The 17,646-nt window shown below is 34.1% G+C and overlaps 1 protein-coding gene across 1 annotated transcript; it reads left to right on the top strand.

Moving 5' to 3' along the window:
• The first annotated feature begins 84 nt into the window (after positions 1-84).
• On the top strand, positions 85-12,602 carry LOC130612109 (N-acetylgalactosamine kinase-like). Its single transcript, XM_057433398.1, has 16 exons — positions 85-181; positions 5,249-5,336; positions 5,706-5,794; positions 6,904-7,027; positions 7,147-7,222; positions 7,308-7,379; positions 7,640-7,723; positions 8,362-8,420; positions 8,521-8,560; positions 8,696-8,779; positions 9,319-9,393; positions 9,481-9,569; positions 9,666-9,741; positions 10,076-10,228; positions 10,714-10,808; positions 11,038-12,602. The coding sequence occupies exons 2-16, from the start codon at positions 5,263-5,265 to the stop codon at positions 11,240-11,242; spliced, it is 1,395 nt and encodes a 464-aa protein (XP_057289381.1). The 5' UTR covers positions 85-181; positions 5,249-5,262; the 3' UTR covers positions 11,243-12,602.
• Positions 12,603-17,646: the final 5,044 nt, after the last annotated feature.

Here is a 17,646-nt window from a genome sequence, read left to right as displayed (position 1 = left end):
TGGCAATAGAGTTATTTCAACCCTAACGCGCCATAACGCTACAACAGTCGCGCTCATTCGCGCGAATCGTGTTCTCAGATTTCCCAGAAATTGCTTGACCTGGATTACATTTTATTTCGCACATATAAAGTTGCGGAAAAGGAAGGTGCAAAGTTCTTGTTGGTCACTGTCTGCTGCCCCGGTGAGTTTCCTTCGCGTGATGTCTTTATACTTTTTCGACTTTACGCTTGTTCGTATACCAACTTTAGCTTTAACTTTAAACTTTTTGAGCAAAAAAGCGAGTTAGCTAGCATATGGGAAATTTTAGTTTCGATTTCTCTGTTTTTGATTCAGCAAAAATTACAAGCATTTAAAATATTAGCTTAGGCCATTAGCTATGTGTAGAAAAAACGTAATTAGGTCTCGTATTAAGGATTATGCTTCGTAGAGTTTGGCTTGGAGCTATTATCTTAGTTGTATGCTCCAGTACTCACCACACTTAGCTCAGCAGTTAGTCAGATACAGACGTACATTGTCCAATTTGCCAACCAATATATATTTTTTCATATGCCTTTGACCAACTACACAGAATACATCTGGCAAATAATACCAGCAACAGGTGGGATGGTGACCTGCTATACAACCAGCACCTTAGAGGCGCTCCTGTGTTGCCAAAAAGAGATGCTGTTGCTTGGGGGTCATCTTCATCCACATTCTCCAATTTGAGCTATGCATGTTTTATCAATGAAGTAGGGCACTCCGCTAACCAATGCCCCACTCGAAGTGGGCGGTTTAGGAAGGCCAATGAGCTGCAGTTTTGGAATGTCCCCCACCAGTTTCGAAGTAATTCCCAGCAACCACGGTGCATTAAATTTAATAGAGGACTCAGTTGCACATATACCCCATGCACCTACTCTCACTGGTGTTTTTCCTTTGGACACCCAGCACTCCATTGCCCACTCAGGTCCTCTAGGCCAAAAATCAAATGAATTCTTTCCTGTAAAATTGCTTGTCACAACCCCGGTTAAGGTTGACATATTAGAGAGTCTCTTGACTGGTCATCCAAACAAAACATTAGTGCGGTTTATTGTATCAGGTTTAAGATATGGATTCAAACTTGAATGAGTTGAAATCATACATAAATAACAACAAATCTTCCATAAAACAAAGTTGATGAGGTGATTTTGAAAGAGCTGAATAGGGGACATAAAATGGGCCCATTTGCTTCACCACCATTTAAATTGCATTGTTCTCCCCTGGGTGCTGCACCAAAAAAGGATGGGACAGTGCGAGTGGCATTAGACCTATCTTCACCACATGGACATTCGGTTAACAATGGCATAAACAAAGAGGACTATTCGGTCTCCTACTCATCATTCAACGATGCGGTTGAAATGGTTAAAAGGTTTGGTAGAAATTGTTACATGCCTAAGTTGGACATAAAGCATGCTTTTAGACTGTGCCCTGTGCATCCTAGTGATTGGCACCTATTAGGTTATCAGTAAAGGGGAAGATACTTTTTTGACATAGTTCTTCCTTTTGGTGCGTTCCTCTCCTTTTATTTTTAACAACTTTGCTAGAGTGGATATCATTGTGGATTTATTTTGTTAAAAATCTCTTACATTATTTAGATGATTTCATCACAGCTGCCCTGTCTAAAAATATGTCAGACTATAGTAAAGTTGATTAAGGACATTTTTCACTTGCTTATTGTTCCGTTGGCTCCAGATAAGGTGGTAGGCCCCTGCCAAGTAATTACATACCTGGGCATTGAAATAGACACAGTAAATTTTGTTGTTCGTCTCCCACAAGATAAGTTCACTGAATTACTATCTTCACTTAATAATTGGTTAGGGAAGAAGAAATGCACAAAGAGCGAACAGTTATCCCTCATAGGGTCTTGTCTTTTGCATGTAAGTTTGTGAAATGTGGTCGAATGTTCTTACAACATCTTATTTATCTCTCCACTACAGTTTGCACCATCATATTTTTATTACACAAGGATATTTAATGGTGGTGTGAGTTTCTCCCCACTTGGAATGGCATCGCTATTATCCACACTAAGACGTTAGACTCCTCTTCCATAAGTCTTTATACTGATGCTTCAGGAGTAGGCATAGGAGGATTTTTTTCTAGTGCATTGTTTTCTATTGCCTTAAACCTTACTCATAAGTATAGTATCACCTTTATTGAGTTATTGGCCATAGTTTTAGCAGTTTTTTCTTAGGGCGAGTCATGAAAAAACAAGCAATTAGTTTAGAAAAACAAGCAAACTATTGTTCTTGTGTGGTCCTCTGGGTCATGTTGTTGTCCAAACATCATGCATTAATGCGTTAAAGGCCAGCACAATACTTATGCAGATCCTTTGTCTCGATTGCAGGTACAACACTTCAAACGTATATGCACAGAAGCTGAAGCAGATCCAACACCAATTCCTTCATCGATACTACAACTCTTCAAAGAGATTTAAGTCATTATTTAAACTCGTCCATTTCAACAAACATCAGGGCAACATATTGGTCAGGATATCTCTCCTTTAAAAATTTTTGTGAAGCTACATCCGTACCTACCTTCCCTCTGACAGAATCAAAACTTCAACTGTTTGTGACAAATTTGGCAAGAGGTGTCAAATTTGCCACTATTAAAGTCTATCTTTGCGGGGTTCAGTATGAGAGTGTAATACGTGGCGTTAACACGAAGATTATGTTTTTCGTGGCATTAGAAGATGTCATCCAAATTCTGCTTCTCAGAGACTACCAATTACACCAGCTGATCTGTGTAAAATGATAATGTTTATTAAAAACTCTATATTTTTTAACCACAACAAAGCAATGTGGAATTGTTTTATCTTAGCAGCATTTTTTGGCCTGTTAAGGGTGTCAGAGTATGATTGCCCCTCCACATCCACTTTTGATGCAGAAACTCACCTCACACCCGCTGACATATCCTTTTCCATGTGTGATTCAAATGCTGTAATTAACATTAAGTGCTCTAAAAAAGATCCGTTTAGGCTAGGGTGAAAGATTTGCTTAGCAAAAATTGGAGGCTATATTTGTCCCTACAGAGCCATTCAAAATTACCTAGCATTCAGAGGAACCAAACTAGGGCCCTGGTTCACGTTTAGTGACAGAAAATTTGTTACCCAGAAGTTGGTTTCTTCCTTTCTTACAATAAGCTTGCGTAACAATGTTAACATTACCACGCATAGTTTTCGCTATTAAGATTATTGGATGCTGGAGTAGTGATTGCTACAGAAAGTATAATCACCTGTTAGACAACGTTTTGACAAAATGGTCTACTTGCATAGGAGAGTTAAATGGACTGATAAAAATCTGAGACATTTGGTCTGTGCTTTAAGCTGAGTTTAACTTGTATAGTATGTAGGTTATTACAGTAACATATACAAATTTAAGTTTTAAACGCCTGCAAGGATACTATAAAAGTTGCACTATCCTTTGTATATTTTCCATATGACAGCAATTTATTAGTTGCAGATATTTATTAACGATTACGTGTTGTGTTAAATCATAGTATGTAGCTAATGTCGTACTTATAGAAGACTACATATAAGTCAACTCTTGGTTTTTCAATTTGGGGAAATTTGGGGGTGCTGGGCTTCCTTTGTCAGCCAGTTTAGGTGTAGATGTCTATTTTGTTGACAATGATAGAGTTAATTAAGTATTTTGTAAGTATAGAGCGTGTCAGTTCATGTCAGTCTGTTATAATGAGACAAACGTTTAATTGTCATTAATCGTCATGTACTTTCAAAAGTTGGTTGCTAAAATGTCAAAAGAAGCCAGTGGCCTTATGGTGCAGGAAAAAGAAGCCCTATGGGCCAACCCTTGCAATAAACACTCACCATAGTAAGACATATGTGTCAAGTGTCATGAGTCCGTTATCTAAGGCATGTAGTGCCAATTGTCTTGTCTGTTACAATGTCAGTAATTTGTCAATTGTCTTGTCTGTTACAATGTCAGTAATTTATTTCAGTCCTTAATTTCTAACGAAGCTCAAGCACCTCAACCTATACCTCAAATATAACTGCAAACTATTTAAGAATACATTTTCTACCACTACTTTGTGTCGTTTTTACTTCTCAACCATACCAATTAAAACTAGTCTATTTCTGTTGGTGTTCTTTTAAAAGAAACAATAAACCTGGTCTCCAATCAGAGACAAGACAAGTAAACTAACAAACCTGAGATTGGGGCACAAGGTCTTTACCTGCAAATCACATCTTCACACATTGACATAAAGACAGCTGCTGATTGTGTGAAAACTGATCTGTACATGTTCGTGTTATGGGAATGAAAATTATAATAGCAGTAATGGAGAAACACACAATTTGGCTATATATTATAAAGATCATGGAAAGCCCATGGAAAACACGTAGACGTGAGAACAATGGAAAATTTAAAAATATTAATGATGCAGCAGTGAATATATAGTGATATGACCAAGAAAATGTGTAGGATCATGTGTTTTTTTATGAACTGCCAAAGAGATATTGGACTTAAATGTTTTTGATGACAACATCAACCTGTCCATTCTAAAACAAGTGGATTGACCCAGCTTTGAAATTAATCCTGTTAGGTGGTCCCTAATTACCCACACAGAAGTTCACATCAATTATTTTAACCTGTTTTGAAGTTATTTGGAATCGAACTTTAAAATGCAATGCAATGACTTCACTATAAATTACAAGTTTACAAATTTTATTGAAATTGAAATTCATCCCAAATTTCCAAATATATTAGAGAAGCTTTATTTACTACAAAATATGGAGCTGATAGTCTATTTTATACAAGTTGTGAAGGAATAAAATTTTAATAATACCTAAAACCATCTTGATGAAATCCCCATTTGGCATTTAGCGGCCCTTATTTTACATTTCTGGATTACACCCTAATTTTATAAAAACGTAAGTCTTAAATGGACAACATAAATACGGTTTCAGCAGAATCAAGGTGATAAATGATGTTAAACGTATGTTATAAAGCTAAAAAAGTTGTCTAACAAGTTCTTTTGAATTTTCAAAAAGGTCCTTTTTGTTCTCAAGATATTCACATCTAAGATTTTGACTTTTATTATTCTGCATGAAATATTGGCTATACCAGAATAAGTTGATGTTTTTTATTGTAATAATATTGGATATGGATTCAAACTTTGTTAAGTTACAGAGTTTTTTTTTTGAATTGTGAATCACTAATTGGAACACAGAAGTACGCTCTAATTCTGTTGTTTATCAATCTGATCTTCTGAATTTTAGATTGAACAATTGAAATGGGAGAAGAACAACCATCTGTGTATAATTCACCTGCCAAAATTTATGGTGAAGAAAAAGATGTGCAAAATCGGTACTGCTACATTTTACATATTTTTAATTTACATAAAGAACATGTTTTTATTTTAACTTGTATGTCATTGTATAATACCGGTATACAACACAAGTCTTAAGTCGAGTCACTTAAAGTAATCACCTAGTCAAGAAATTATCTAGCGTACATTAACCTTTTTTAATTTTCTGAAATCATTATTACGTTACTGTAATAATTATGAACTGAATGAAATAGTTATGTCTACTTGAGTTTTATTTTATCTTATTCGGCTTTTGAATGGTTAAAAAAAATAGGGAAAATTAGCACTAATCAGGAAATAGGATTAGTCCGGTGACAAAACTTTTTAGGATGATTTCTCCTAATAACATAACTATACATTTTTTTCAGGTTTGCAGCACTGAATGATGCTTTTACAAAAAAATATGGCCACCCTCCGTTGTTTTATGCGAGAGCACCTGGCAGAGTAAATATAATAGGTAAATAAAATTTTGTTAAAAAATCTTTCTGTAACTAATTTTGAAAGACTAAATTATTGTAGCCTTTCAAAAATTAACTTTTGTGACATTTAAAAAAATTGAGAAACACTTTTTTCAATATTCTTGAAAAATAATTACCCAAGGTCAATTAGCGCTATATCTTCTGTGAGGAAGTCAGAACAGGGTGTTAGCTAATAGTCTTTCTTTTGTCTGGTAGGCAAGACAATACCTAATTGAAATCACTAGTTACTTTTCCCATCAGGCATCATTTTTTTTTCATTTATTGCATGATTCATTTCTGTAAGTTGAATTTGATCGATGTTACAAAAAATTATTATCGGGAGAGTTCCTGGATGCCACTATTGGATGCCTCATCTGAAAGACTCCTGGAAATTCGAAATTGGAGCTTTACAGCTCTAATTGTAAATTTTTAGCTAACACCCTGCAGGAAATACAAAAATATATATATTACTTACTTTTGCTATGACTCATATTTAAGGAAAATTGTATGATTGTTATTATTTTTATTAATGACTACTAATGCAAAAAATGGCAGTGTTGTAACACTATCTGAAGAAAAAACAGGATGTGTTTGTTACAGGACCTGGAATTGTTATACTGTTACCTATGAAGTGAAAAACGTCAACATTTTGTAATTTAAATTTTGAAAATAATCTTTTTCTAAGAAAGTTGCAAAAGGTATAGAATTTAAAGATACCAAAGTATGCCTACGAAATTATAAGGTGGATGTATCCCTGAATTTCTTGACTTGAAAGTTTTTTAAATCCCATATGCTGAAATATCTAAAAACCAAGATTAATACTTTTAACATTATCTCTCTAGTAAGTGCTTAAAACATACTAATATAACCCAAACTGATCAGATCTTTTGACCTACAGATAGGTATTTCACTGTTCTGAAATATCCTTTTTCTACTTATGTTAGAGCTCCTTATTCCTAAGTGCAAAAATAAATGAAAGACAGAAAACATGTAGTTATGTTCTAAAGTTTTTATTTGTGAAGCAGACTTGTACAGCAGTCCTAGCCATTATTAAGACACAACTATCCCTGGCCTGTTTATGAAAAACTGGCATATTGATGTTTTATAGGAGAACATATAGATTACTGTGGTTATGCTGTCTTTCCAATGGCTTTGGAGCAAGATATTGTATATGCTGTTTCAACCAATAATGATGGCAAGTACAAAATGGCAAATACAAATTCTAACTTTGGGTAAATTCTTATTTGTTAAAGCTTCAAAAACTAAATTCATACCTTTTTAAAAACTGATGTTTTATAAATTGAATGAGACTGAAAAATTCTTTTTTTACATTGTCTATTTGTATCATTAGTGATTACGAAACTGATGTGAAATCATTTGAAATAACTGGACACGAGTGGTATGACTATGTGTTGTGTGGCCATAAGGTAATCAAAACACAAAACACTGCTTTTTGTTGTTATAAATTCTATGTTTATGTTGTCATTCATTGTGTATTTTTATTTTTCTTAGGCAACAATTGACGAGGCGAAAATAGATGTTCCGGTTGGAATGAACACACTTGTTGATGGTACAGTTCCAAAAGTAAAAATACACTCTTTAACAAAATAAAATTATTATTTGTTTATAATCAATCAAGCTTCTATGTTGGTTAGATATCCACTGTGACGTGGTTGTGTTGTTAATAATTCTGAATCTCTTCATTTCTGCTCTCTCATTGAGGGAACTTCTGACATAAAGTCCTTACTTATACAGTTTTGTAAAACATTTTGAGATAAATAGCTAAAATGATGGAAGCATTTAAATGTCAAGTAAATTATTCTTTGTACTGTTTTTCTCTTCAGAGTGCTGGTTTGTCAAGCAGTTCTGCATTAGTCTGCTGTTCTGCTTTAACAACTATGTATGCCAACAAAAAAAATCTTTCTAAGGTCAGATATTTTATTCTTTCACTTCTTTGTTGTCGTTTTTTTATTCCGACTTACTGCAGAGTCCAGGAAATCAGGGGGCTTTTTCATAGATCAGGAAGGGCTAGGGGAAATTACTAATATTTGGACCACAGAATAATGTTATTGGGTGTAAACCGTAACATTTCTGGAAACGTCTCATTGCCAAATGAAGCTGTTGTCAGCTTTATAATCTGATCAATGAAACTTGCATTGCCAGAAATTTTCAGGGGATGTTTTGTCTTCCTATGTTTGACTTGTATTTCAATAATAATGTGTGGAAAAAGCCGTAAGTTTTGGTGTGTTGGGAATCAGGAGAAGATGGAATTTAAAATATTAGGAATTGTCAGAAGTGTTCAAGTTTATTGTCAAAATAACACGGAAATGAATTGAAGAAATGAATTAATAATTTTCATTTTTTACAATATTAGCAAGAATTAGGTTTTTGGTGTGTTCTTCAAGAATAAGTTATATTTTTTGCAGCCGGTTTTATCCATATACTTGTAATAAAATTTGCATTTTTAGGGTAATCCAAGGTTCCAATAACTCTAAATTTTTAGACAAAAATAGTTGAAAATATAAGGGAAATGTCAGGAATTTTAACTTTTGATTTTTTTGTGTAGTTAACTTTGGCTGACGCCAGTCAACGATGTGAAGCTTATGTTGGAACAGAAGGTGGAGGGTACGTTTGTTTTGAAATGTGCTAAGTAGACGTGCCTTCATCTGAATATCATGGTTTGAAGGCTCTGCTATACGTATGCACGATTTGGTTTCATATTTAGGATGGATCAAGCTATATCCTTCTTAGCTGAGGCTGGGACAGTAGGCTTTGTTATTTGTTTAGATGATTTCTTTTCTTACTTCAATTTCTCTCTATAGCAACCTGGGTCCTAAGCACTTGGAAAACTGGGCACAAAATATGACATAAAATATGTACATAAATACTTTTTTGTTTAGGCGAAGTTGATAGAATTCAAACCATTAAGAGCTACCGATGTTCGTTTGCCGGACGGTGCAAATTTTGTGATTGCAAATTCTTTGGTAAGTGTCACAAATGCATGAATTTATATAAAACTCAAACAGAGTTTAATTTATATTCAGACCTCTTAGAATTGTACCTTAAGCCCTTTTCTAACCTCTTAGTGTGTTATTTATTTCCATTAGAATACACCATTATCCGATAAACCCCACTTCTCTGGACTTTCAAAAATTAAGAAAATGAAAACTGGGAAAATTTATAGGGAACATAGTTATAGTTAAAAGGAATGGCCCACACACTAAAAATAAGGAGGTTGAGGAGATTAACCAAACCACAAAAACTGTCCCTCATTTTGGTAATATGAGAAGGTGTCCCGGCTTTTATTATTTTTAAGGATTATTTTGCCAGATGCTTTTCAGATTAACCAGATTTAAACCTGTCGCTTTTTTGTGAATTTTCAGCAAGGATGTTTGCTCAGGGGTTGCTTAGGTTTTGAAACAACAGCCCTTCCAACAACTCTCCAAACCACTGAGTTGTTTATAAAAGAAATTCGTATTTATGTTAAAACGTTACTAAGGTTAAGTCACGCATTCTTTTTCAGCGAGAGATGACGAAATCAGAGAATGCAGGTGAATATTACAACAAGCGTGTGTCGGAATGTCGAATTGCAGCTCAGGTGCATATTAAAAATATTTGTTGTCCACACATTTATTGTACGTCCAACTCCAACTTTTTGTGTATAGATATTATTTTTTACTCACAGATATTGTCAAACAAAGCTGGCATTGAATGGAGAAAAACGAGACGTTTGGTAGATACGCAGAATGCAATGAATAAATCGCTTGATGAAATGTAAAATGCCTAGTATTTTGATGTTTATTTTTCGACTTAATATTTTTAAATTGATGCATATATCCGCACAGTGTGTTATCACTTTTTTTCATGTAGGGTGCAGCTTGTAGAGAAGACATTTCACAAAGAGCCATACACTAGAGAGGAAGTTTGTAAAGAATTAAATATTACAGTAAGATCGATCAAGATGCGACCTGCTTCCTAATATAAGTTTTATGACGCTATCGTATGCAGAATACTTTTGTTGCACCCTTATTCCTAATTTCCCTATTGGCAGAGGACACGAAATGAGAGCTCCGTTACATCCCCTCCATAACAGAACAATCAAGTATTAACCCTTTTTATCCAGGCTTGTTCAGGAGATTTTTGATAACCAAGGCTGTCCCAAATTGGATAGAAAAAATTAAGTCACCTAAAGATTGGAAAACTCTTATCACGATGTTTTTACGATAATGTTGTTATTGCCAATATCGTTTAGTCACTGTAATGGTCGGACATTTTTACAGGATGAAGAGTTGATCAAGGAATGTTTGAATCCTACCACAGCATCTAGCAAAGAATTTAAACTGTACCATCGTGCAAAGCATGTTTATTCAGAAGCAGCTCGTGTTTGGAAGTTTAAACAGATATGCGAAGAAAACCCTCCAGATTCGTTAAAGGTAGTTTATGTATACAGATGAACTAGTGTAATTTCAGCAGCTAGGGATGTTAAAATTTGTTCGGACCACTTGGATTTCGAATTATAGGAGTTTAAGTTTGATCAGACATTTTTTTTTAAAAAAAAATAAAATAAAAGGTGTTTACAAGCTATAAGTAATAATGTTAGGACGTGAAAAAAATTCCAATGTTACAATATTCGTATTGATAAAAAAAACTACCAGGAGACCAAAGAATCAGTTGGATTTAAATGATTTTTCGAATTATGTGAGTTCGAATTAAAGGACCTTTCTTGTATAAGTTTACTAGTAAACTCAAAAGGGACCGAAGAATCAGTTCGATTAAAATGATTTTTAAATTATAGGAGGTCGAATTGTGAGTTCATCTGTACATGTATTCTTATTATTCCTTGTTTCCACCTTGATATAAGGTTTATGTTTCTTTATATTTGTAAGTCTGCATTTTTTGTTGTTTTGTTGTTTTACAGGCGCTCGGCGAGTTGATGAATGCAAGTCAAGAGAGTTGTGCTAAAGATTACGAGTGTAGTTGTGACGAGTTGGATGAACTCACTACCATTTGTAGGTATGTGTGTTGCAATGACGAATTAATCTGATCCAAACATCTTTAGCTTCACTTGTTTAGAAACGCAAGCTTTTCTTACAGCTTGGGTAGCGTTCTGAGAATACCCAAGGCTTGCATTTTGTCCTACATGATCAATTTTTAGGATTACTTTTATCACTTGCATAATAATTATGAAATATTGTGTGCCCTATCAGTTTAGAAACAACTCTAATCTTAATAATGTTTTTAGAGAATCAGGCGCACTAGGGTCGCGTTTGACTGGCGCAGGATGGGGCGGATGTACAGTATCTCTTGTGACGTCAGAGGTCATTGAAAGCTTTATTGAAAAAGTGAAAAGCAGGTATTTTGAATGTAACGAAAAACGACGTGAGAAAGTCAAGGAAGCTTTGTTCGCAACTAAACCTGGCTCTGGCGCTGCAATTATTCTCATCTAAATAAGGTGACACGTGACAGGTGCCACGTGAAATAGTTCAATTTTTAGTTTTATGAGGTCTATGTCCAGCTGATATGTGCTTTTAATTACTGCTAATGAGATTGTGTCAATCTGCTTATCATTGACAAAGAAGAGGTTACATAATCTTGAAGCATGAGAATCAAATGGAATTAACCACGATTTATTAAAATCTGATATTAAGTCTTTTTCTATTTTAATCTGGTGAAAATAATGATTTATACTTAATTTTTTTTACGACGTACTTTATAGAATCTGTAACAATTAATGGGAATTTAATAAATAAACGAATAGTATATTGATAATTTTACATGTTTGTAGTTGTCTATTTGATCATTGATATTAGTCATTCCTGAAATTAGAAAAAAATGAAGGTATGCTACACATCCGCTGTACATTGTGGAAAACTACATGCCTCTGTGATGGAGTAGAAGAAGGATTTTAAGAGGTTTCTTTTGTGCAGATTTGATGTTTTTGTTGAATACGAGAAGTTAAAAATAAATAATTCAAAAAACAAAAATACAATTCAACATTTTTAACCATAATATTGAATACTTCGTATTTCTTCCATATGAATGGATGCTGAAAATCTGGACACGAGTTCTCACTGTTGTGAAACATCAACTAAATGTGAGTAAAACGATGTGGGTAGATTAAAATTTGATTTCTCACTGGAAACAACATTTTATTACAACACAACTTCGCGCGCTACACTTCTTTGATCTCATTCATGTAAGATGGCGTATGAAGACAAAACATGGCGAGAGCAGGAGTACGAAGATATACATAACGAACTCAAGTGTATCGCATGGAAATTGTACGACTTAACAACCGATTTTAAAGAGTTGCAGTTAGAAGCTGACGAATTAGTGTCAAATCAGTCATGTGGTAAAAGGGAATACTCTCAAAAAAGGATATCAAGTAAGTTATCAAATCATACTGACTTGAAGCAGGAGAAAGCAATGTCAAATATGCGTGCCAACAGACACGTCGAAGAGACGTATGATCGACGTTATCGCGATATGACCACTCAAGAATTGCAAGAAGAACTGAAATTTCGTCTGTGGAAAATGAAGGAAGCTAAAAAACAAGAACAGTATACGAAACAGCAAAACCAATGTTGCTGTTGCTGTAGCATAAATGTTCCCGTTGTGGAGAAGATGAGATTCTCTTCACCGTGTCGGTGTTACCAAGCCATCCCTCGATGTCCCAACTTGTATAGCGGCACGCGTTATTGATTCCAATGATAGCAAACATTTGTCGACTGTCACTGTAATAGTTTACGTATTTCTTACAACGCCTCAGCCGTATATAAAAAAAATTTCATAGTGTTGTTTTCAAAAGTGTTTTTAAATGGGCGTTTTTTTAACAAGTGACACCTTGTATCGGTATGATTTATGATGGTATTTTCCCCTTTTAATGACGAAGAAGAGGGTGTTAAAGGGCGTTCATTTAAAGGGAAATTATGTGATAAGATAAAATATGTGCATTCGCAATCTTTTCTTCCGCAAACAATTTTGTCGCTTAAAGTAACTAGTAAAGTTAGTTTGTGGCGTCATCTCATATAATTTTTCAACTGCATGAAAGGACGCACTGTAGTTCAAAATTAGATTTTATTTAATGAGACACAGAAACCACTTTCTTAAAGTTCTATTATTAGTTCCGCCTTTCCTATAACGGTACCATCACTTTCAGAGATGCGTATATGCCATATAAATGCTGGTTCACCGTCAGTCAATGCCTTCTTCGAATGGGCCGACTTTGTCATCCTTTTACAGTTAGAGAGGCACAACATGCGCAGAGAAAAGCCTAATTTTCAACGAATATAACTTTAAAAAATAATCAAAGTTGAAAGGGCACACTTCTGTGTCCAAGGCTATATAACTCCTTTGATAACGCCGAGCTCGCATTGGTAACAACACGAAGAAAAATAGCGGGGTCAGACGCGGCATTTGACTTTAAGGCCCAAGGTCCCTGCGCACTAGCCTCTCAATATCAATCGCGTTAATATTATCAATGTCAACTGTTTACATGACAGCGAGGTTTCTGAATCTTATGACGAACATGCTATAGTCGTATAACCATCCTTGAAATGAACTAATGACGTAATGCATACACCTTAGTTCCTGTTCGAACAAGTACATGGTTGTCTCGATTACCATGCAGCTGAAACTTATAGTATGTCAAAATTTACTGGAATCCTCCCTACAAGAATCACCAGACTGGATCTATGTGCTTTTATTAAAGTTTTTCTGTATTATGAATTGTATAAGAGTTAACAGAGGTTAAAAATAAACCCACTATTAAAATTATGAGGCTAGAAGCAAAATTCATAATCCCATAAAATGATATGTTATGTATGGAGGCTTAAGGGAATGGAGAAAACTTTATTTTGATAAGTACTATCTTCTTTCACTTTTGAAAGCATATTTGATACATTCACAGAAAAATAATTTAATAATTTTGCCTATATATTATACCCTATGAAACGAATATCAAGTTGACAATTTTGTGACAAATTCCCTTGATTCTTGTAATATAATATATAAAAAAGTAAGTTGATAATTTCCTACAAAAATAAAACGAGAGACTTCTAAAATCCAGTAAAATCATGATAAATTCTAAATATATATAACATTTGCTAGTAAGAACAAAGCAACTAAATTCTGTATATACAAAATATCTTAGAGATTCTGCTGCGTTAAATACTGTTTTTCAAAGGCAATGCTGATTCCAAACACTCGACGGAATACATTAGTTCAACAAAGATAGGAAAATAAAGGTAAATGTAATAAATTAAGATTGTGGTTGTCCGAGGTACAACCTCACATTGACATATATATTGGAGTTCAAATTATTGTAGAGATTTACTGCTAAAGGGTCACTGGCCAAAAAATTTGCTTGGTAATAATATAAAAAAAATTTCTTGAATTTCAACTCACAATTGCAATAAATGGAGTTCTCTTCATATTTAGGTGTTAGGTGTTGCCAATAATTTGAACTATCGTATATATTTAGTAAAAAATATTTGGATTTTTTACCACATATAAATACATAGCTATATTCACAAAATTCAACAATATCTATATGTGACTAACATTTTTTACAGAAAATATTGTTTCGTTTATGATTTATGGTGACACTGAATCTTAAATTTAAGATAAGATGGACTTTTTACTTTGGTTGTTTTAGCTAACCTTGTTGTTCAATAAATTATGAAACAAATTTGAAATTCATGTTAACTGAACCGTTAAACAAATGTACGTGTTAAATCACTCTATGAGAGTCAAAAATATTGTATATACATACAGAAACTGCATAAATCTAACTGGACACATGGCTATTTATGAAACTTCATAAATAATATTAAATATATATAAAATGAGTTTCAAATTTATGCAACCTCTAAAAAGAACCTAGCTAACTACTTTCTTTAATTATTGTTTGATAAAAAAGTTTTCATTTCGAGAAACTGTTATTGGAAGATCCGACGACTTGTTCAATACTATACTGTCCAGGTTAAGTGACGATCTGCTTCTTTTCCCAACAGAGCAAGAAATTTCTGATATTCCAGGAGAACTTTCAGACGAATAGCAATCCTCGCTGTCACTAGTTTTTCTTTTCATATGCAACGGACTGCTCCTACATGATCCCAAGCTAATTCTGCTAGTTTTTGCTATTAAATCTTCGCATGAGTCTACTAACTTCGACAAGTGTATAGATATGTTCATAGGTTTTCTTCTTGAATTAAAGCTTGGACTAGGCGGAGGCGCACAGGGAACTGACGTTTCCTCTAAAAGCTTTGACTTCATATGTTGAGTTAAATCCATTTCAAATATCATAAGGTCAAGCTCCATAACGGCTTATAAAGTAGCAAAATAGAAGAAATGTAAACGTTAATCAATAATTCTTGCCCAAACCTACCACAGGCATTCCTTGCTGTACCTTTTCCTTCACGTCCAAAAGATTTTTTTACAGGGGAAAGCCTAGAGAAAACCCTTCGTCGTCATAGCCAATCAGAATTCATGACTTTTGTAGTAGTAGCCAATGAAATTTCCGCAATGAATTACGTTAGCTATTATAGGGGCTGGGAACTAGTTCTTGCCTATTCGTTCTGTCCACATCAATTTAACAAATAAGAAAATAAGCATTCGAAAATAAATTAAAAATGGTAGAGTTGTTTTGAAAACATTAATCTAAACCAAAGACTTGTAGCTGATTGTTTTTTTTTGTTGTGTATGTCTGCCCTTTAAAATCACTGACTACATTCTCTAGAAAATGAATGTAAAGTTTGGATTATTTATTTGCTTACAACAAAATATTTACTTTTTTAATATTTTTTTAGGTTTTTGGTAAAAGCAGTCCAGTTAGCTAAAGTTAACCAAGTTGGCCTAGGGGAGTCCTAGAGTATTTTAAGGCCACCATAAAAAATATGTTATGTTCGCGTCCTGAAGACCCTGCAAGAATCAGTCAGTCGGGCTGTGGAGCGTATTTTTTCCTTGGATTTTTAGATTGGAGCGAGTAAATTCCTTCCCAGTACTAAAAAAAGTATAGCGTCACTCGACATTGTTTGCAGACACTTTTTCGCCGCCCTGCAAACTGTTAGTACGACGAGGAGTACCCTAAAGGAATTGATCTCTATGGGAATACACCTTTTTCTAGTTTTAAAAGCGTTCTGCAAATTACACACTTTTTTGGTGGGAATTTAAAAATTTCGATCAAAACAAAATTAAGTGGAGACACATGTGGTTACAGATGGATAATGAAGAAAAGCTGAAATTGGTGTGTATCGCACTATTGATGTCGGTCACGTAAAATTATTTTAATTACTAAAACATGAAATAGTGCAGCATGAAATTGCTGCACCAGTGAATTCTTGTGAGACAAATTTTTTCTTCTTTCTGTAAACAATGACTGTAAGTAAATCCTAAAATTTACTTGTGAAAAATATGAAATCGTTTATGCTATTTAAGAGTTTTGGTAACTCAAATTTCGTGACCTTATATTGCGTTTGGAACGGAAAAAAATTTCCGTTTTTCTTTTTCGACTTATACCAACCCGGGTTTTTATTACCAAAAGTGAGTCAGTCGGAGGACGCGAACATGACATATTTTTGATGGCGGCCTAATTCAAACTCAACTAGGGTCCTCGCTCTGCCAGACAACTTTTTTCACACAGGCGGCCCAGGTTCAATTCCCATACCAAAATGTAGGCTTAGTCTTATTCAGAAAGATTAAAAACTCTAGTTGTAAATTAATTTATCTTATTGGTTTAACTGGTTTTCACAGCGTTGCCAAGGGCACTAGAAATATGCACAAGGTATCTAAATATATCATGTATATACAACAGGATTAAAATAACTTCAATAAACTGAACCTATAATCTAAACCAAAACTAGTACTTTGGGAAAGTGATCACTGCTGAAGATTACCATGTCAACCCTCTCCATATTGAAGCGGTCAACAAGCTCAGAAAGGCACCATCAACAATTGAAGAACGACGAAGTTTGCTAGGATTCCTGGGATACTACAGATCTTCAATTAAGGACCTTGCCCGCATCGGAAAACCTTATTGTCAAACCGAATGAGAGTTAAAAAAGCATATTCGTAGTTTTTGCTTGGTGTGTACTTTTTCGGCATGGACGCGATTGTATTTTTACATAATGTCATTTGACAGAAAAGTTAAATTTGTCTGCGCCGATAGAAATGTTTTTTAGATAACATTTTGAAAGTTTAAAATCGAAAAGCGGCGATAGAAATGTCTTTTTAGATCACATTTTAAAAGTTTATAAACGAAATTTAGATCGCAATATGCTTTTTTAACACAATGCATCTTGTTATTACAAAAAATATAATTGCCCCAATATTTCTTTGCGAGTGCATTTTTTAACACGCAAATATGTACTTGCAAAACCGTTAAGGGATTTAATTATAACAAAGGACAAACGACTGCCGTCCTTCACGCAAAGGTGTGATATTAGCGTGTACACGGTAGATTACATACAGACTGTATATACTGTATTTTGTTGTTGTACTCTCAGTTTATTATTTGTGGGATTTTATTACAGCTATTTATGGAAAAAATGATATAAAAAACAGTTTTTTTCAGAACTCTTCCACTGCCACTGCTCTACATTAAAAGAAAAAATTATAAATAAGGTAATAAATTTTTTAAAAATGTTGTTTTGGGTTGATTTAGGTTTCTCCTAATGAAATATTAAGTTTTTTTTAAAACGCCAGCGTTTCAGGCCAGTCAGCACCCTGATGGACCTAGGCTTTTTTAATGATTTTAGGGAATATAAAGATTAAAAATGTATTGGAATTGTTTTTTTTCACAAATAATACTTAACATACTTGCATTCATTTTTGTTGTGATCTGTTGTTTACA

Source organism: Hydractinia symbiolongicarpus, chromosome 10 (assembly GCF_029227915.1).
Source record: "Hydractinia symbiolongicarpus strain clone_291-10 chromosome 10, HSymV2.1, whole genome shotgun sequence".
Taxonomy (NCBI): domain Eukaryota; kingdom Metazoa; phylum Cnidaria; class Hydrozoa; order Anthoathecata; family Hydractiniidae; genus Hydractinia; species Hydractinia symbiolongicarpus.
This window is presented reverse-complemented; position numbering and strand designations above follow the sequence as displayed.